Source organism: Nilaparvata lugens, chromosome 2 (assembly GCF_014356525.2).
Source record: "Nilaparvata lugens isolate BPH chromosome 2, ASM1435652v1, whole genome shotgun sequence".
In the NCBI taxonomy this organism is placed as follows: Eukaryota; Metazoa; Arthropoda; class Insecta; order Hemiptera; family Delphacidae; genus Nilaparvata; species Nilaparvata lugens.
This window is the reverse complement of record NC_052505.1, coordinates 72331404-72352708: the sequence shown is the minus strand read 5'-3', so window position 1 is coordinate 72352708 and position 21305 is coordinate 72331404. Positions and strand designations below refer to the sequence as shown.

The window sequence follows — 21305 nt, the reverse complement described above, 5'->3', positions numbered from 1 at the left end:
ATTAACTGGAATGAGTCTCCTTTCTGAGAAACTAATGAGGGGTCCACCCCATCCTTGAGAAATGGACTTTGTAGCCTCTTTCTCGTGCATGAGGTAGGTAGGTAGAGCAGTTCATAAAAAGAACACATCGAGATATTTCATCTGTAGAACAGCTGTTTTGACGACTTTTAAAAAATATCGAATTTCACAATTTACACAAAGGAAAAAGTACTCTGAAAACAACTATACACATATACAGAAGTCTGATCGTAGTTTCAAATATGTTGCCGCCAATCGTCATTATGTTATTCCCCTAAATCATTCTCGTTTAAGAATGAGGCTTATAGTTAGTTCAATGAGCAAGGAAAGTTGTGTGAGTGTACCACACCAGATTTTTATGATAGGCATTATACACATTGATAAAATGCGTATATAAACACTAATTCTAAGCTGAGTGGAGACTATGTAAAATATGTACAATATGACTTGAATAATATGACACTTTTCCTCAATCTTAAAAGAGTTAAAAAGCAAAGCTTTCCACATTTCATAAAAACTAGTATTTTTTATAATGCTGTACTGTATTCGATACTCCTATAATACTGTTTGTACCCCTACTCTTATTTGGAACTCCTCTGCTATTATAAACTTAGTTACGGTATATTAATTGATTCCAAGAGAATATAAATTGAAATCAATCAAATGACCAATCGGTATAGTTATTTGTGCAACTAGTGCGCAAAGAGACAGTTTGCTGCACCGAAAGAAACGTTTACGCACGAGCCGTAGGCGAGGGCGGGATGGTTTCTTGTGTGCAGCAGAGGAATTTTGCGCACGTATTTCAAAGTGGAAAGTGGAAAGTGGTTGATTATGGGTAAAATGATGGCTGAAATCCATCAAATGTTTGTCTGATAATTTTGTTATCAATAAAAACTTTAATTCATTTTAAACTTGATAATCAAATTGAAAATTAATAATCGATAATTTATTCAAATTAAAAATTAAATTAATCCAATTGATTTGAAAATTTGAATGATTTTGAGTAAATCTTGATTTCTAAATAATTTTTCAACAAATCAATTTATGAATGAAGAAAATATTATTTGAAATAATGAATAATTAATAATATTCAAAATGTATAATTTAATGAGTTCTCATTTTTATTTATTTGTAAATCAGAAAAATAAAGATAGAACCAATTTGCATTCAAAATACACGCCAACAATATCAACAGCTGATTGGAATGGCTGCAAGATAATACGCAAAGTATTAAGAGTATGCAAATAATTAATACTTTGCGCACTAGAGCGGAAAAGTGATTCTTTGCGGCCTGCAATCAGTGCAGAAATGGCCACTTTCCACGGTACCTGTAGGAAAAAAAAATTAAAATATAGGAACCTTTCCCATCAATATTTCGTCGATTCTACTTAAGATTACAGTACTGTTTTGTACAAACTTTATACAGTTTTCAAGGCATCTTGCAGTTGATTCTCCTAGATGCAGTCCTTGAAATTATTAATTCTTCAGGGTAGATCATGATTCTAGTGATCTAGAAATGAACTAGTAAGTATTAAATCCATTTTTTCCGTGATATCCAATCTCTTAGATGAATGCTTTGTTACTTGACTTGTTCATTTGCATCTCACTGTAAAACTATATTCGTTTTCCTTATAGAATTAATCTGAATTATTACCGTACATCATTTGGAATTCACCTTACTACCTCAGAATTCATATCAAAAGAAACAATGATAGAGAAATTGAAACAAGGAAATACAAGTCAGTGAAATTTATATGAATCACCAATGAAGGTCATATTGAAAGGTTATGAAGATTTTTAGTGAACTTCAATCATATTGATGTAAAGCCTTCTCCACTATGAATAAAGCAGGTAAAAATTGTAATGTGAAATTTTCATCTTTCATTATCATCATCAAAATTTTATATTTGTTTGCTTTTCAAATATGAATTTGTGTTTTGAAATAAGTTTTCTTGATTTTAAACTTTATAAAATGGAAGCTCAGGAAGTGAAAGTGCAAATTTTTAGTGAGAAAACATGAAGAACCCAATATATATATATAACCTGTAAACTTTAGTGTTAATAGGAAATGACATTGGGCAATACGGCAAGGCAGAACATCCAAAAGGATCTCTCTGCCAATAAAAGCCATATGAATAAATAAAGCAAGTCAGGTCAATCTTCCAGGAACTAATGATTCTAGATTAAATGTAATGGGAGCTTGAAAAAATACCTTTTCATGATATTTAAATATATTTTTATTTATATGAAAATAACTTTATACAATCAACAATAGTTACAAAATATTCACATACAATACAAATTTACTTATCAAAATACAAACATTAATTTTAAATTTCTTTCTAATTAAAATCAGTCTTATAAACAAAGAAAGGCACAATACATTGAATGCTACAATTCCTTCTACTTTCACTGTACAATAAAGTAATCCATAAGAATATTTCACATTGCTACAGATTTCCTAATAATCTTGAAACAATGTTCTTCAAAAAGGCCTGCCTTGAATCCTTGATAGAGATTCTACAAAACGTTTTTCATTTATCTTTACAAGCTCAATTCATACAGGTAGAACGATCATAAAAATATGATTTATTCCTCTAGCTAAACTCTACGGTTTCTACATTCAATAAAATAATCAATGTATTCATTATACGCGTTATAAAGTTAATAAGTTGCAAGCTTGCAAGCTTGAGACGCAAGACATCTCCAATTAAAATTCATATTCCATCACATATTTATAACTTGTTCAACTTGACTATCTAGAACTTGGATTTCATTGAGTTTTTTTCAAACGTTGAAAAATATTTATTCAAACAAGATGTATATTGGAGTCGCTAGAAATCAATGTCAATATTGATGTTGGTATTACAACTCTACCAATACTAAGTATATATATCACAGCAAATTCAAATTTGATAGTTTATAAAAAAAATAATAATTGCGTATTGATCTGCTTCACTAATATAGCAGGGCATGTAAAAGTGTTGTCAACAATAAATAGGTAATTAAAGTTTGAGCTGGCCTTATAAGTAGCTTGAATCGGCACTGGGGCCTTTGCTTTTTGCTGGTACCAACAGCCTTTTCGACTAAAAGGTTCCGACTCTTCACAGGTAGAGTCAGGTGTCTCCAACAGGTGGTTCGACATTTTTTCCAACACGAACGCGTTGATCACATAGAATTCAATTCAGCTGAATGCAATTCAGTTGCAGGCATGTATACCTAGTCACCTATATATGAATATTTATTTCATATATGCATTTGGATTTTAAATTTGAATTATTATCTCTACTAGTTCAATCAGATAAGTATGAATTTCTAATTTCTGTCTAATTTCAAAGGTGGCGAATGACAGTTATTCAAAATGATATTGAATAGAGCAGCAAATCAATGAAGATTTATGTTATACACGTAGATAAATTTATTGACAGCTTGAAGATAATATTCAAGGAAAGAAGGTCGAACAAGAACAAAATGAATGTCTGTGGGAGAATTTTCAGTATCAGATACTTGTACTTGGAACAGCCGCAAGTGTCGAAATAAATATTTTCCACAATGTCTGCAATTAATTCATGAACATATTCAGATATTTCTGTTATCTCTGAAAATATCACTCTAATAAAATTATTGTTATAATTTACGGTAATAGAAATAATTTACGATGCTTGTCGTTCCATAAAAATGCAAGAGAGCCTGATTACTTAAGTTAGGGGGTTTAAATCTTACTATAAAATGGTATTATCTTAGTTTTTGTTATCTTGATGTGCCACATAAATCCACAAGTTACAGTTGATTGTACATAATGTTTTTAGTTCAAGACATAAAATCAAAAAATCATCGAAAGTAATAACCTTTTAAAGGCCGTAAAATTGTCATCTTAGTCATATCATACTTAGCTTATAAATGTTTGACAAGTAAGTCATTCAACACCTATTTTAGCAGCTCATTAAAAAATAAATTTATTTCCTCCACGTGAAAGTATAACTCAATGAGGGCTATAAACAATTTTAACAAGAGAATTGACTAATTGATAACTTTGAAAATTAGGTTTCGCACTGTCATAAAATAATGTTTAATTAGTAACAATAATTTAAAAACTTCTCTAGAACTAGATTCGTTTTAAAACCTTTATAAATTTCTCATTTCTTGGTTCCAAGAGGGAGGCTACCGTCTTCATAGATAAGGCTGAAAGGTGTTTGTAAACACTATAAGAATATTACAAGATTTTAGATCGAAATTAGATATGAAAATTCCACAAATGTTTTAATCCCTTTTAGATCTCAAGAGGTCTGAATCGGAAAATAATTTGTTACAGAGCAGTCTAACGAATTTAATAATTATGTCATGGAGATATCATATAATTATGTGAGCCCATATATTATAATACTTTTGTATGGATTACTAAATTTGGTCCAACTGCGAACTAAAATATTCTGAAATTATCTCTAAGCTTTACAGAATAAAGTAAATTTATAGAATGTAGAAATCAAAATCGATCTACATTTGAATAGAATGTTCAAAGTGACATTTAAAAAGAAAATTCTCATATTCAAAGGTTTAATCATTTCAATAGGAATGCAACAAATTAAATGAAATTGTGAGTTGAATATTGTTTGACTACACTTGATTGAATCGGACTATTAAAGTGCCTTAATAATATACTCTATAATTTTTACCGCAATAATATATTTATTAGATAACAATTTCTCAAATTGGTTCACAAATTTTATTTTAATAATAAAATAAACTTTATAAATGAGTATGTAAAGTAATATGGAATTATGTGAACAAGTATGTGGATTATAGAAGTAAGTAAATAATAAATACTGCTGTTGATAGTTCAATTACCTTGTGAATAGGCTATTCTCGAAATAGTTCAAATAGCTCGCTGTTACTTCGTTTCTTCAGATACTAAAATGAAATCTAGGCCAATCAAATGTACAGTATTACACTATTATAGTAAAGAGCATATTGCGAAGAAAGGAAACTATAATTCAAAATATTATTGTTTGTATAGAACAGCAAGCACTCCACAAGGAGGCTTAATCATATCAGCATCTATGTTCTTTCAATATTTCTCAAGTTTTCAACTGATTACTAGAGTGGATCGTTTGAGTTTACTTCTTATATCAACATTCAATGTTCTGAATTTCACATTATTTTGGGAACAAAAATATCCGTGTTTGAAAGTGCTGACGGAATAATACTCATTTTTGGACTAGTATTTTATAAAAATTAGGGAATTGAAAATTAAAGAAAAATTCTAAGCCTGTAAGATCGAAGAAATGAATAAATTAGAATTTGAAATTTGAATGGTGATTGAACCTGACTTCATTGAAGCATGCTGAATAACTGTAAGATTATAAGTCTCTTTGACAAAATATATTTCATGGAATTGGAGGAAATCAAGAATGGAATAATCAAGAAGCAAAACTTTAACCAATAAAATAATTACCAGTCATCAGTTTCAGCTTGACTTTAAAATTATTCAAAGTCCATGTATGTAACTTCTATATAATATTTCAGATCTCATCATCTCAAGGTGAGACAACGAGAGGAATGAAGAGGGGCAAAAATTCATGCTTTAAAAATAAGGGTTTCAAGAAAAAGATTTAGTCCCACTGTCCTTCTGGTAAGAACGCTTATCAGTGCCAGTCGTTCAAAATTCCATATTGTACTAGCATTTTGAAGAGATAAGTCGAAATCAAGAAGTACGACTACTGTCATGCCATAATGTTAATTGAACCTACTCAATACTGGAAATTCACGAATTTAAATATTCTATTTATGAAATTGATGTTGTTTTCCATGACGAAACGCTATATAATAACTTTGATGTAGTCTAGACACTTTGTTTCTATGTAAATATTTTTAAAAACACTCAATTTTTGATGAGAAATGAAGAGTGCATTTCACTCCTGAGGAGGAGCTTCATTTATCAGCCTGTTAAAGAGGCTGATGAAGCTGAGGCTCTTCAGAGGCTGAAAAAGCTCCTCCTCAGGAGTGAAATGCATTCCTTCTTAATTTCTATTCACGTTATGACAATGAATGGAATCCCAAATTCATTTATTAGGCTAATTTATACTTAGATTCTCAACAATACGATAAATAATTTACTTTTCTACTGCTTCAATATTATTTGAAGCTCCTGCTCAGGAGTGAAATACATTCCTCATTTCTATTTACGATGTGACAATGAATGGAATTCAAAATTCATTTATTTGGCTGATTTATTTTCCTTAGATTCTCAACAATGATTGATATACTAAAAATAATTAATTCCACTGCTTCAATATTATTTTACTCTATAGACTACTAAAATCACAATGAATTAGGAACAATAAATTACCTATTTACAGGGTGGTTTCAATCTCTTTGCAGGAGTTCGTGCAGCGCCGATATGTAGGTCTGCGCCATCTGCAGTGTTTCGAACTTAGAGAGCTTGCGGTCATTGCCTAGCGACGGGACGACGTCACGCAGCCGGTCGAAGGCGTCGTTCAGGCTGTTCATGCGGCGTCGCTCGCGGGCGTTGGCCGCCAGGCGTCGACGTCGGATCACGTCCGGCGTCGGCGAGAAGTCGTGTGACGTCGGAGGCGAGAAGGACGAACTCGATGCAGACGGCTGATGCGGACTCCAGGAGGAGGACGGCTGCTTCCAGGAGGAGGACGGCTGCTTCCAGGAGGATGTCTCCTGCTGCCAGGAGGTCGAGAACGAGCCAGCTGCCAGGAAGTCGTCTTTGGTGTTGGTCGGCTTGTGGTAGCCATGACTGTTGGTCGGCTTGTGGTAGCCAGCTCCGGTGGGTGGTGACGGAGTTGCCGCATAGAAGCTGTCAGGACTGGATGCCGGACTGTGACATCCATCCGAGCTGCCATCCGCTGCTGAGTACCAATGCGAATGTGATTGTGCTTGGTACATTCTATTACAACGAAAATTCTCACGATTCAAGATTCCACTTCACTGGAAACATCATACAGTTCAGATCTGGATTACAACGTAGCTTTTCATTAACAAATAAAGATGTCCATCATGAAACTGCATATTTTCAAAGTTCCTCATTCCGAAAACAAAATTGTTGATCAAAGTTTACTGTCTGTAGAATAGTTCTTATGTTGAATCTACCATCCCTAAGTTTCTCAATCCCCAAACTATCTCTGAGATTACTGTCGATAGTTTGTAATCGTACACCAACAAAAGCACTGGTTGATAATATAATTATTATAATATGATTTCTATTATCGATATGATAAAGTCACTGTCTATTCATCCTTACCAAGTATTCGTGTTAAGTGTTCCTACCATTACTTAAAAAATGTTCTCAATTGATGTTATTATGGATGCCAGATTCAAATTCCAACCATTATCATAATAAGCCCAGATATTCCGAAATTATCATTGGAGAAGAGTCTTATTTGTTCATAACGATAACTATGTTATTTTTTATTGATAAGCAAATAAATTGAAGCGTGTTTTATTCAATGTATTTATGATGAAAATTCGAATCTCACACGAAAATCGTGCTCCAAGAACTGTTATTGCATTAAAATTATGATGCACAGTGGAAGGTAGAGGTTTCTTGCTAGAACAAACGATAACGATGTTATCAGTGATTGAGTTGAACGTTTGTAGACTGATAATGAAATGTTTTTTGAACTTGCGGCTGGAGTTATGCAATAGTTTTCACTTGGGGTCTCCTGATATACTAGGTAGCTAGGTATACTGAGATATAGAACACAGAAGATGGTCAGAGGACATCTACTAGCATTTGATCACGTGTCTAGAGTCGCGAGAGCGAGTTTGCGAGCAGTCAGCAGTGAGTAGCTACACCAAGGCCGACCGAGATCAGACTGAAGTCTCTCAGCTTCCGCGGAAGACACAAAATCTCAACCTGTACCTGGCAGCAGTCACGTGACCAATCCAATCAAATCCCTGCTTTCCCATCGGCTACCATCCTCACCATTCCCCTCCCCACCCTCCAGCGGCATCTTCAACAAACGTTTTGCAAACAAAACTTAAGTCAACCACCGATTCCTACCACCGACCACTACTCGTCTTGACTCATCATCAACTCGTACCCTACGAAGAAGTTGGTTCAGATGTTCGACGAGTTGCCAAAATTTCATCATCAATCTATTTTATTTTGCCATAGAATAATACAGATTGATAAAATAAATATTCTAACTTTAAAATGGCACTACCGGCAAAGAACAACTTGTGCGCCGGCAGTGAGTTCGAACAACTAGGTACAGCAAACATGTCAATAGAAAGAAAATATTTAGATCATTGAAACAATATAGTATAAATTATAAAATTCTGGCAAATCAATTGTATATAATCCACTTACCTAGCTTCTACTTTTAACTTAAATTTTTCTTATTGCGATTCTAATTTTGATGTAGGAAGCACTCCTAAAATTTTGATTTTTCGAACTCAAACGTAATTTTTTTCAACTCTTTCAATGACTTGGAATTGAAATATAATACTTATTATTTATTCCTTTGACATCAAACAAAAAGGAAGAGTACAAAATTGAATTATCCGCTTCCTGCAACGATATGATTAACTTAAAGTATATCTTAAGCTCCTAAAGATTTATGGCTTGATGTTTTCCATCATGAAATATATTTTTATCATGGTACAGAATTTCAACTGAAATACGTTACAAAAAAACGAAAAAGCACATATCCATGTGAAATATTGACATTTATACTTGCTATCTACACAAACACAAAAAAGTGAGATAAAAATGCAAAAATGGAATGCAAAGTTTCATCAGAACACGGAATTATAAATGATTCTATGATGTAACGAATTAACGAGTCAGTGCAGGTACTGCTCAATATTGATCATTATTCTAAAACCATTATTCTATGCATCATCAATCTAAGATTCTCAAGTTTCAGGTTTCATTTTCTCAAAAGTTCTATAGGCATGATAGGTTTTCTATCGTAGCATAATCAAAAACATAAGAGCAATTAATGACTTTTATTGATTAATTTCTTCATCTTCATCCACTTCTAGTGGACGAAACTATCAAGAGCTAATGATCTGAGATAGCCAACGTACCGTTACGATTTTGGGACTGATTTTGATTTATAGAGGAGTAGCGGAGACCGATGATCGTAAATAGCGGTGTTTAGAAGGTTTTAATAGAATTGGTCAATCGGGGGTGGGTCGGGTGGTATTGTGGGAGGGTGGTCAGGGCGGAATGTAGCTAATAACAGGGTGGCTGGACGCGTGCCACCTACGATTTATGCACTCATCTAACGGAACTTCATAAATCGCTGCCCCGGCAAAGTGTCCGCTACCTTCTAATTGGGTTAATTTGCGATTTAAGCACGCCCATTTAGTGCAACGATCAATCGTTCTCAGCTGGACATCTGTTGATGCATCCACTGAGCAGCACCAGCAGCTCTAAAAACCACAATCTGATTAATGAAAACTTCAGTCAACAATCAACTTATGTCAAGTTCAAACAAAGCTATTCATCACTTTTTCTAGATCAATATTAAAATTTCACCAAGGGAATTTCACCAATTATGTAAGCAAGATATGGACGGCAGGATAAACCTCCACCAAATATGTAAGCAATATGTGCCTACACCGAGTATGTAAGGGTGGGAAAATGAAAAACCAAGAAATGATCGTACTGGTTTTGATAATTAAAACAAAACAATAAATTATTTGTACAAAAAATTAGAATTATAATTATAAATTATGAAATAACAATAAAAATATGAATATTTCAAGGGCTACTCGCTTGGCTGCTAGTGAAGATTAAATTTGTTGTGGTTATGGAAAATTTAAAATAAATGACTCAGTAGTCACCTACCTTTATGATAATGGCCCCCAATTTGGCATCCACTGGTTGAACGCGACGTTAATTATTAATGAAAAAAATAAAAAACTGATCTAATGAAGTGGGCTCAGATCCCTTCCTATTCAATAATACAATTCTCTTTAAACTGCCCGAACTGTGACAGGAAAACTGTATTATAAAACAAGAACAAAATCTATCCCCTTCACCAGAACAGCCGGACTTTTACTCACAGTCCTAACGAACGAGCTCACACACACACTAGAAGATCTGCCTTCACCGAGTATGTAAGGGTGGGAAAATGAAAAACAAGAAATGATCGTACTGGTTTTGATAATTAAAACAAAACAATAAATTATTTGTACAAAATTAGAATTATAATTATAAATTATGAAATAACAATAAATATATGAATATTTCAAGGGCTACTCGCTTTGCAAGATTGTGCGAAATACTTTGGCTTGTTATTTTTTGTACTTTATGTTGTTATAACATTATGTTTACAGTAATGAAGATTTTGATTTTATTTGATATCAATATTGTCTTCTCCACTCAGATTTTTAACTTTTGTTATTTGCATTTGAATTTACATTTTTATAATTTTTACGTTACATAAATTCTTTGGCTGTTTTCAATGGTCCAACTCCAGCTATTACGGCTTCCAAGTAATTGAGCTCCATGACGGTACCAACTTGAAAATAGGCTTCCGAACGTGATTCAGGCACCAAGAGCTGATCATAGTGATGATAACAGGTACAGCAATAGTCAGATAATGATGGAAAGACGAGCAGATCGCTGCGCTGATTGCGAGAAGGCGATTGGAGGGGAATGTGAAGCGCCGTTGATCTGTCGACAAACGCTGATAATAATTGGATTAATAATTAATGAAGGGTAGAGAAAATCGGAGGGCGTTTCCGAGATATGAGAGAAAGTGGAGGGTAATTGGGTTCTTAGAGAGAATCAGCAAACTCAGCAGCAGACGCGTTCACGAGCTGCTGAAGCGTTTAGCGCATTATCGCAGATGACCGTCGCTTTATTTCTAGACTTTTCCCAGTTATCTTTATCTCACCTCGGATATAAGTCTGTGCACTTTACGGTGTAGGATGAGTGCGCCTTTGCTATCAGCCTGTGCTTGGTCTATCCAGGGCTGTGCTGGCTATCTTCAGCTTCCTGCACAAAGAATCAGAGCGGTCGCCTTTATTAGATATCGATGCTGTGTTCCGCGTCATCGACCGATATACATATACATGTAATAACAGGGCGACGACCATACCCTTTTCCCAGCTCGTTACCGCCATAGGGAATATAAATAATATGTATACTGTAAAGTTCTATGCTTACTGCTTCTGCGTCTGTTATGATCTGTTTGTCTTTGCACTATGCACTCCTCGCCCCTCTCCACTGTCTCTTTACTGTAATTAACTAAGTCCTCTTGATTGCTGGAATAAATTTCCAATCACTATCAAGTCTCTGCTATTCTCTCACTTATCTTCTATCAACTACATTTAATTGATTCGCGTTATAATTTATTGATTAACGCATTCTAATGCAATAAAAGTCAGCCGACCGATAGGCAGGCATTGAATATTATCAATTAAATTAAGTATAATTGAATTTTGCATTCTTATTGTTCACAGCAGTAAAACATTATTTCATGTTGAAAAATGTGCACTGTGCAGATATCATAGTCCTAGTCCTAGTTCCAAAGTGATACGAGCGAGCCCATTCAATTTTTGTCCCAAAGTACGTTCAAAGTGACGTCCAAAGACTTGACAAAGTGGGCCTACAATGTCAGGGTGGAGAATGCAAAGTTTTTTTCGATTTTCCATTTTTTTCTCACTTATCTTCTCTCAACTACATTTAATTGATTCGCGTTATAATTTATTGATTAACGCATCCTAATGCAATGAAAGTCAGCCCACCGATAGAGCAGTATACATAGAATATTATCAATTAAATTAAGTATAATTAGATTTTGCATTCTTATTGTTCATAGCAGTAAGACATTTTTTCATGTTGCCAAAAGGCTTGGAATTGCCAAACGTTAACATTCATGATAAAAATTCTTACAAAACCAAACAAGGGAATGGAACTAAGAACCAAAATAATTGAAGTTGATAATAATTGTAAAGGAGATTCTTACAAATCCAAGCAAGGGAATGGAACTAAGAACCAAAATAATTGAAGCAGATAATTGTAATCAAAAGTCAAATTATAATAACTTTGACTAGAATGAAAGATAATTGAAAAGATTCACAAAAATTTGGTGTACAAAATACATGTTAATTCAGGCTTGAGCCAGTGAATGGCAATGTGAAACAAGTTGCTAAATTTCAAAATGACAATGAAGATGGCCTAATGAATAAATGGTCAATAAAATCTGATTTTTTGGTTAACTATTTTGAAAATCAAAAACAGTAGATAGTACGTATATGTAAAAGAAAAGGTAAATTAATACAAAATACTTAGCTCAATGTAAGGTTAGCAGCTTCAAAGTGCCAAGAGATAGGACATATCCAGGCCAGGACATGTCGATGGGAAGCTGCAGCAGAAGCAGGATTACTGGAGGAGCAAATATTCTCACGAATCAAGAGAAACATGGAGTTGAGCGAGGATCCAAAATGATGAAGTCGTTCCAAGGGAAGAAAAGCGGCAACAATGTGGCTATTAGTGGTTAACAGCTACGACACAGCAAAGTCACAGTGCAACGTGATGCAACAGCAAGACAATCTTATGTGAAGAACTTGGAGCACAACTCAAATTTGTAAAAAGTGAGTTAGAATTGCAGAATGAATGTTTGAGAGATGCAATTTGATTGAAATTCATTAAAACCTGAGACCAAAGTAACTTGGAAAAACACTTGAGTATACATGAAACATGTGGTTGCGATGCACTGAATTGAAGATTGTGAAAATTTAAGACTTCAAAGTTAAAAACTTATGATTGATTGATGACTTGATTGTAGTCACTTTATAACATTTGAAAAGTGATCTGAAGATTGAGATTGAGTGCAAAAGAACGGTTTCAAAACTTGAAGAATGCAGAGCTACATCATCTCTGAACAAAGCGAGTTGGAGCGAACAAGAATGAAGTAAGTTCACAAGAGACGAAGCAGGGGGTAACGTTGTGTTGTACAATGCAGAACCAAAAAAAAAACAAGCTTAAAAAGTTTAGACCTGAAAACAACCTAAATAGGACAATTGACGAAAATCTTTAAAAAATATGCAATGTATTCTAAAGCTATAAATGAGGAAAGAATGACGAAAAACATGAGTGACCAACAAGTCAGCTGATTAAAATAAAGTTGGCAGCAGAAGCGCACCAAGATTCAAACACTGCCAGCGCGACTACTACAAAGAAACTTAAGTGAAGAATGGATGGCAGACAAAATCTAACAGCTGGCTATAAGTCGGCTTATGAATTTCGGGGATGTGATATTTTGATTTTCCACAGAATCACTCGCTCACTTTTTACCATCCACAGACGACAAATGTCTCAGCTGTTTCAGCCAAGAATGAATTATCCTTTTAATGTCGTTCAGTGAGTTTTCCCAAGGATGAGACCTAGTGCAATTGAATGTTTATATCATAAACCTACTATGTTCCAAATTTCGTGAAAATCGTTAGAGCCGTTCTTGAGATCCGTTGAACATAAATAACCAGACATAAAAATACAGAAATTGCTCGCTTAATATAATAGGATAAAAATAACGAGCAAAGCTCGGTGCCCCGATATTTATACCTTAATTTTACTGTTTCTGCATAGATACAGATAATATAATAAACTGAACATCAGTTGATGAAAAGCGAAATGCATGTGTTTGTGACGCATTCATATGTACGCACCTGAAAGAGCAAAACGTTGTATGAGAAACTGTTCTTCCAAAAAGTCACACTTTCAAGAGCTGATATCTCGAAAACTATAAAAGATACAAGAGCTTTGTGAAAAATCAGTTTAAAATAGAACCAACAAGATGAATGCTTAGAGTACTACCATTCCTTAGAAGATCCCAATTCTGGAAATACAATTATGTAAGGTTTAAACTGTCTGGACTGAGAAAGCCTATAATTTATTCCAAGATAAGATCCCTTCATGTAAGTAATGCCTCAATCACTTGTTAACGAAAAACAGATATAGGACCTGACATGAAAACTCAAAAAGTGTTTATATAATTCCAAACAAGACCACTCACTATAGTTTATATGAAGCATGGAGTAAATCATAAAATTGCTTCTATTACTCAGTTGATGAATGTGATAAATCACACGTTCATAACTAACACATTGGAAATTGAATCGTTCAACCATTTACGTGGAGCAATAATTGATTCCACGACTCAACTTCCAATTCACAAAAATTATACAGATGGATCAATGTCATGTATGACTTTGTATAGATAAGAAATTTCAAAATGTAGATTGAGTAACTCATTTGTAAATTAAAAATCGAAGTACCCTTCTATTTGAAAATATTTATTTATTTTCATTAATGAACATGTTTCGACATATTAATGCCATTTTCAAGTGATCACATAAAAGTCTGCTGCTGATTTCTCTCGAACAATGTATTATGTAAGGCTTTTATTGGCGGTGAGAACCGAACGTCTAGAAAAGATATGTGAAATTAACATGGGTAGGTATTTTTATCTTATGTTATATTCAGCTCAATTTTAAATATTTGAATACGGTACTTCAGGTTTTTTTTATTATCAAGCCCAAGTAAGTAAAACCGTATTACAACACAAGATATGAACAAATTTAACAATAAATCTACATGAAATTATTAGAGGATATATATATATATATGAAGAATATTATTTACCTTCAGTGATTATGTTCTCAATTTCTTCTGCTTTGCGGTCTTTATATGAGACAACAGAAAACCCTAGTCTTTCTAAAGAATTTCGCAGTTTGAAAGCATCAACATCTGTACCTTTTCTTTGATCCAAATTTTCAAGAAAATGTTCGTGATTGAAAATGATCGCTGAGCCACGTGCTTTGTGGTTCATGTTGTAGGTCGCATTTGCTTCTAGACTATCGAGCTCATCTTCCCTAATTCCTTCACGTTTTGAATGATGTGCTTCCATTTCTGAAAAAAAAAGAATCAAAGGATACTTATTAAAAATGTATCCTTATGTACACATAAAAAGCTACCGGTACTATAATAACCTATAAAGGCTGGGACACATATAACCGCACCGAGCCTGCACCAACGTATGGCCAAGCTAACCCCGCGACCGCGACACGGTGATGGTGGTAGGAGAACACACGTATCAGTGCGACAGCAGTGTCTCAGTTATGTAGTGCTACTATAGTCTGATTTCTCATGTGTTAAGCTATTGTTAATAATATAACACTAAAATCTTGTTACATCCTATTTGAATTTATATTTTTCATTTTTCAACTAATTACCAGAAGATTATTTAATCTAATTATTTAAGACTAATTACCAGACACAGAAGATGAGAAACATAGTGCTGGTATATAATATATACCGTCATGTATTAAAAAATATATATCGGAAATAAAATTGTTATCTTTTGCTTTCTGCATCTACCGTAGTTAGTTTTAAATTTAAAATTTAAGACACAGTCATGGGTTTCTTCTTTTATACTTTTTTTTGTTTATTATATTATGTCTATTATACCTTTGGCTTAACTTATTTGGTTCTACTTTTACTTTTGGTTTAACCTATTTTCTGTTCAACCATATTTCTCATCACTTTGATCGTACAAAACTGAAAATCCCATATATCTTCAATAAGTTTTTCACTCTTTATGTCAAACGAAGCCGCACCGTCACCGTCAAAAAGTAAACTGAAATAGTCGGTGAAGGCGCGGTCGCGGCGCAGGCAACAAACACGGCGACGGTGCTGACGCGGTGCGGTAGTATGTGTCCCTACACATTTGAAAGCCTTTGTTTTCTCACTCGCCGTAGTAAGTCCGTCACTCGGCCGTACGTCTGCGCGGGCTCGGTGCGGTTATGTGTTTCCCGATTAAAAATTTAGTGTGGCACACTCACAGTACATTCCTTGCCATTAAAATTTATTTCTCACTATAGTGAGTTCCACGTTATAACGGCAGAGAAGAAAGATAGAAGAACCATAACATAATTTTATTAAATAACAGCAGAAGCATGATCATATGTTCACTTTTTTTTAATGTGGTGCTGTCATGATTTGAAGACACAAAAACTTTTCATAGAATTAATTTTATTTGGCTTTTGAAATAAATGTTTTACTTGATTTTCAAGTTTGTAGTTGTTTTTAATGTTATAATTTTCTTATAATTATTATTATTATTATTGAGTATAGTTCTAAGTAGAAATACATGCATAAAACTGATGAATAATTAGCTCACTCTTATTTACCCAGTTACTTCTTAAAATAAAAAAAATCATGTTTATTATCAAATGTTGAGTGATATTTGAAAAATAATAATAGTCATTGGAAAAAATGCATTATATCTAAAGCTGCGTTTACACCAAAGTTAATAACAAAGAGTTAATAACTTAATCCTTATAGATTCTATTAGATTGAACATAACTTATCATCCACATGATGAACATCAAACATCATGTGTTTTTCAAGTTCCGTTCAATCTAATAGAATCTATAAAGATTGAGTTATTAGCATTTTGTTAATAACTTTGGTGTGAACCCACCTTAAAACTATCCCAATAGTCAATGACAACAATAATGTATTGAGGGGTATAAACATCAATACATACAGTACATTTTTTCGAATTGATCTATTATTCATTTGATTTTTTTTACTCATACTTTTCACTCGACATGGGACTTTGCCCCTGCATCCCCGTGGGGTGGGTAGCAGCCTCCGCAAACCTCCTGCCCACCGTGCAGTGCAATTCCTTTCTAATTTTTATTTGTCTGTATCGCCCATTTATACACAAATAACTTAATGTAGCCTATAGCCTACTTTCCAATTTTTCTTATTATTTGTTATGAAAAGTCTAGTTACATTAGCAATTCCTAATTTCCTTAACTATAATAAGAGTCACTGGGAAGTTTTCGAAAACAAACAAATAATTTCATTGTTATTATTAATCTTTCATAAAAGCAGATAACAGCTAAAGGTGCGAACAGACTTTTGCTCTTCTCCGCAATCGAACTTCACTCGAGCAGATCAATTGATGATCGACCGGGGAGCAAGAGTGGAACGCAAGAAGAGCTAACATCTCCCGTAACGTTCATGATCGGAGCGATTGTGGAGCGATGGCGGAGCGTGTTGGAGGCGCGTATATCTGTACACACCTTAATATTACCGGTATATTGTTGATAGTTTGCAAGTCGCCAAGTCATGAATTGATCTTGGACTTTTCGTATCGTTAGCTAGTATTTTTCTATGGGAGATCATGAACAGAATATATGACATTTGATAATTTCAAAAACTTTGCCATAACAACCTGTTTTGCAGATAGAATTTCTCAACCATTTGTGTTCTTTTGAATAATTATTATGCCAATCTACCTCATGCATGAGGAGGCTACAAAGTTAATTTCTTCAAGGATGGGTTAGAACCCCTACTAGCTTCATATTTCACAGAAAGGAGACACATGTCAGATGATAGGGCTCAAAAATATGTATGATTTTGGGAAAGTATTTTCTGAGAAACCCATAAAAAAATTTTTTTCAACTCATTATCAGCCATTTTTTGCTAATTGTATTGAATTATATTGAATTTCTAAGGCTCAACTCACACTTACGTGACTCAAGTCCAGAGTCTCCGTGACCTTACGACTATGAGACTGAGTCGAGCATCAACTGGACATGTTGGTCAAGCCTCGACTTGAGTTGCATAGTACCGTACCTTGCATTTTTAATGGAAGTGAGATTATGTTCTATGAAAGTGATCTTTCATCATTTTAGATAATAAGATAGTAATAAGAATTAGATAATACAATATAGCCTATTCATAATAATTATAATAATTTGTTACATGTTAAGTAGAGGCAATCTTATATTTTTATGATAAAGTAAGAGGTTAGAAAATGGATTAGCATGGAACTGAAGTAGTGACTAAGAGCAAAAAAGTCGTAAGGTCGAGAGATTGGAGTATCCTCGACTGGAGCCCTACGATTTGATTAGAGGTAGGCTCACCTCACACTTACGCGATTCAGGTCGTCTCTAGTCTAGAGCATGTGCTTTAAAATGGTGACACTCAGACCAGTCGGGCAGTCGATTCTAGTCTCCACGTCACCATTTGAAAACACATGCTCTTGACTAGAGTCGAGTCTCTCCTCGACCTGAGTCGCGTAAGTGTGAGTTTAGCCATAGAGTTGCAATGTTGGATACTCATGGAATAAGAGCCCCAAGTTTAAAATTTCAAGTGAAAATCCATTAATTATGAATGGAGTGTTCACAGACAGATCATCGCGACCTTCAAGTGAAATTCCTTAGCGACGACTCGAATAAAATTTATGTTCAACGATACAATCAATCACCGTTTCTGCTCAGTTATCACAGAAAACGAAACCGTTACTTAATCCCTGCCCATGCGCATTATGATTCTTTGTTAGCCACAAATGGCACAGCCAAAAAACACTTAAAACGTATAGAAAACTTGAAATTGGGATAACTACCTTAATTTTTTTGGAAAGCAATACTTTTCTTATGTAAGGCAAGGAAAGTAAGAATAATTTTGAACTGGGAAATGGATGTTAAAAACTATAATCCTTTTTTATGCTCAGGAGATTTCAACAAAATACGTGCAGTATGTACTGTAGGCTACTGGAAATAAACTATTTTATACTTCTAATGCTAAGAAATTTACAATATGCAGTCAAAAAACAATCAAAATGCTACCAAGAGTTGAACAACAAACTCACTTTCACTCACAGCTTACAATCAAACCTCAAAGCAACAAGCTCCAAGGCCTCCAACAAATTCTAATTTCAACTAAATTTACAAATAAAAAAATATTATTAAAGACCAATATTATTACTGACCAAACTCCCGCTATTTGTGAATAGAGCAGTAGACTAGTAGAGAGTTGAGATAATTTGACTTGTGGTATGCCGGTGCAACACTCTCGCCAAGTCGCTTGTCGAATAGCCAACACCATTGCTGGCATACAGACAAGTGAAAAAGAGCGCTGGCATAATTATTATTGTAGTAAGGTCCACGTTATAATGGCAGTGGATAAAGATAGAAGAATAGCGATGCCGATTCTCTGCATTAATTAATTATATTTCTACACTTTAAAAAACATAATTGGCATCGTTGCGGACCTAGAAAAGGATAGCATCACTGGCTTTGTCGAATAATAGACAAGGATAGCAAAACCAAAGTTGATCAAATATTCTCATTATAACGTGGACCTCACCATAGCAATCCCTTGAACCAGATTATGGATATTATATATATCTGGTCTGTGTGCAATCCACACCTTCGCACTCGTCGTCATTAGTAAGCACTTGGCAAGCGTGTGGAGGTGGCATTTCATTCAGCATGAAGTAGCCTTCTTTGGTCGAATCTTGGACCAACATTATAGAATAGACACGCCCATTGTATAAATATTCCATTGATATATATAGTTAGATGACTAAGCTATACCTTCAAGCGTTTGGAAGCATGATGCCTCCTTCATTTCTCGTCGCCATTGAATATCGGGCAAGAAGTCAGACGCCCAGACAGACTTATATGGGAAAACATCGACTCTCATTGCGTTATATCTTTCGACATACTTGATGGATTTCAATATATATTCTTTTAAACTTTTCGTCATTTCCATTACCATATGATACAATGATTTGTTCATTAAGCATTATTTTTAACTCGACCAAACATATAATTTAGTGGACCTACCTCAATTCAGATTGTGATCCATTCTATTAGCAAATGAATCTCATTTTTACAATATTTTCCTATCACTATGTATTTGGGATATGGAAAATAAAACATTTATCATAGATTGCTAATATTACCGTATATTTCATTAGATGGCAAATAATAATAAATTAACCATTATCACAATATTTCGTGAAACTGTTTCTCATTCGTTTTGCAACTTAAGTAAAGGGTACCTAACAATACTCTATACTCCTATATTTAACATAAGATAATAAATAACTACATATTATAAGAACAGGGAAAATAAAACAATAGCAATGATGAAGAATTTATAGACAATTTCAGCAAATAATATTTTTTATAATACAAATTTAGGATACAATATTTTCATAGTTCACAAAATATTACAATATATGACAAATCAATGGAATGGAATAATATGGATACCTATATTGGATCTATGGAAATAAAATATTCATTATAATATTACCGAAACTTATATTTTATTACTTATTACTATTTTATTAATGGAGTCTTTTAATAAATATCTCAAAATACAAACTGTAAGGAAGCAATAGTAAACGATCATATTAGTACTATAGTGAGGTCCACGTTATAATGACAGTATTTGATCAACTTTGGTTTTGCTATCCTTGTCTATCATTCGACAAAACCGGTGGCACTATCCTTTTCTAGGTCCACAATTGTGCCAATTATGTTTTTGACAATGTAGAAATATGAGAAATAGGCTACATAGCTAGCTAATTAGAAATCCTTTTTATAGTGTGAAGGAGTTTTTTTTCGAATTTCAACAAATTATTCTTCAAGATGAACTATTTTATACTATTATTTCTAGTATTCATGTTATTTCTTCTATGTAATATTTTACGTGTATGATTGTTATTCTGACTGGTGTTCCTTACATTAACCCTCCATGTTATAATATAGGTTGACTATGTTTGCTAAACAATAATTTCTGACGTTGTCCATAACTATTGTAATGTTGAGCGGCAATAAAATTATATTTATTTTTTCATTTATTTTATTTTATGATTAATTAATGCAGAGAATCGGCATCGCTATTCTCCCATCTTTATCCACTGTCATTATAACGTGGACCTCACTATAGGCTTAGCCTACATTAAACATGACCGATGAAAATATAAAAATATTTAGGTACCGTATGAAAAGATATATTTTTATCTAACGCATGCCGATTCGTACATCCATAAGCACTGCATAAAACTACCATACTTTGAATATTTTTTATTGCTTCATTAAAAGAAATATTATCATTTGAAAAAGGCTCTTTTTCTACACAGCGAATACAAATACCCGACTTCTTGCCCGAAATTTCTGGTGGCGACACTAACGCAGTGGCATCATAGCGGACTTCGCTCTTATTAATCTTATTCTCTATTATCAATAGTAATAGTATTGATGGTAGGTTCGGATCACTTCAATGATCCGGATCAATTAATCTCATTCACTGCTACGAGATAATCAGAAGACCAGGATTGGAACTTCCCAAGGTCACGTGACGTGTTTAGTATTGGGGTCATGTAAAAAGCATTGGTTGGATAGGCGATTGATTACAAGTTTCCATTCTGTACCTATTCTGTGGTCATGGCTGCCAATGTTTATTCGTAACAGGAATACTGGCCACT

The 21305-nt window shown here is 33.9% G+C and overlaps 2 protein-coding genes across 17 annotated transcripts in view; both read right to left on the bottom strand.

Annotated features, from left to right (window-relative positions):
- Positions 1 to 2281: 2281 nt before the first annotated feature.
- LOC120349968 (basic helix-loop-helix transcription factor amos-like) overlaps positions 2282 to 21305 on the bottom strand; it is a 46131-nt gene continuing 27107 nt past the window's right edge. For 7 of the 8 annotated variants that reach the window (XM_039421656.1, XM_039421658.1, XM_039421652.1 and 4 more), the window contains exon 5: positions 2283 to 6893. In XM_039421656.1, the coding sequence (XP_039277590.1) occupies positions 6382 to 6893 (512 nt within the window). In that variant the 3' untranslated portion in view covers positions 2283 to 6381. Of the gene's footprint in view, positions 6894 to 21305 lie in introns of all 8 variants that reach the window. The other variant, XM_039421659.1, reaches the window with a different exon arrangement.
- On the bottom strand, positions 11950 to 18925 carry LOC120349969 (caspase-1-like). Of its 9 annotated transcripts, none has more exons than XR_005570547.1 (3): positions 18429 to 18747; positions 14651 to 14917; positions 11950 to 13674 (listed from the first exon to the last, which is right to left on the bottom strand). XR_005570547.1 is itself a non-coding variant. In XM_039421668.1 (3 exons), exons 2-3 carry the CDS (start codon positions 14913 to 14915, stop codon positions 13661 to 13663), a joined length of 279 nt encoding a protein of 92 aa, XP_039277602.1. In that variant the 5' UTR covers positions 14916 to 14917; positions 18675 to 18809; the 3' UTR covers positions 13646 to 13660. The 9 variants fall into 9 exon arrangements, 8 of the variants coding, with proteins under 8 accessions (XP_039277602.1, XP_039277599.1, XP_039277595.1 ...); XM_039421668.1 differs by having other exon boundaries at positions 13646 to 13674; positions 18675 to 18809; XM_039421665.1 differs by lacking the exons at positions 11950 to 13674; positions 18429 to 18747 and adding exons at positions 14286 to 14433; positions 18795 to 18925.

Excerpts from the sequence above, each read along its gene's own strand:
- LOC120349969 (XM_039421665.1), bottom strand. The coding sequence starts at position 14,915 with ATGGAAGCACATCATTCAAAACGTGAAGGAATTAGGGAAGATGAGCTC. Across the intron at positions 14,434-14,650 it reads TGAGAACATAATCACTGAAG|ACGTTCGGTTCTCACCGCCA; the intron begins GTAAATAATATT and ends TATCTTTTCTAG.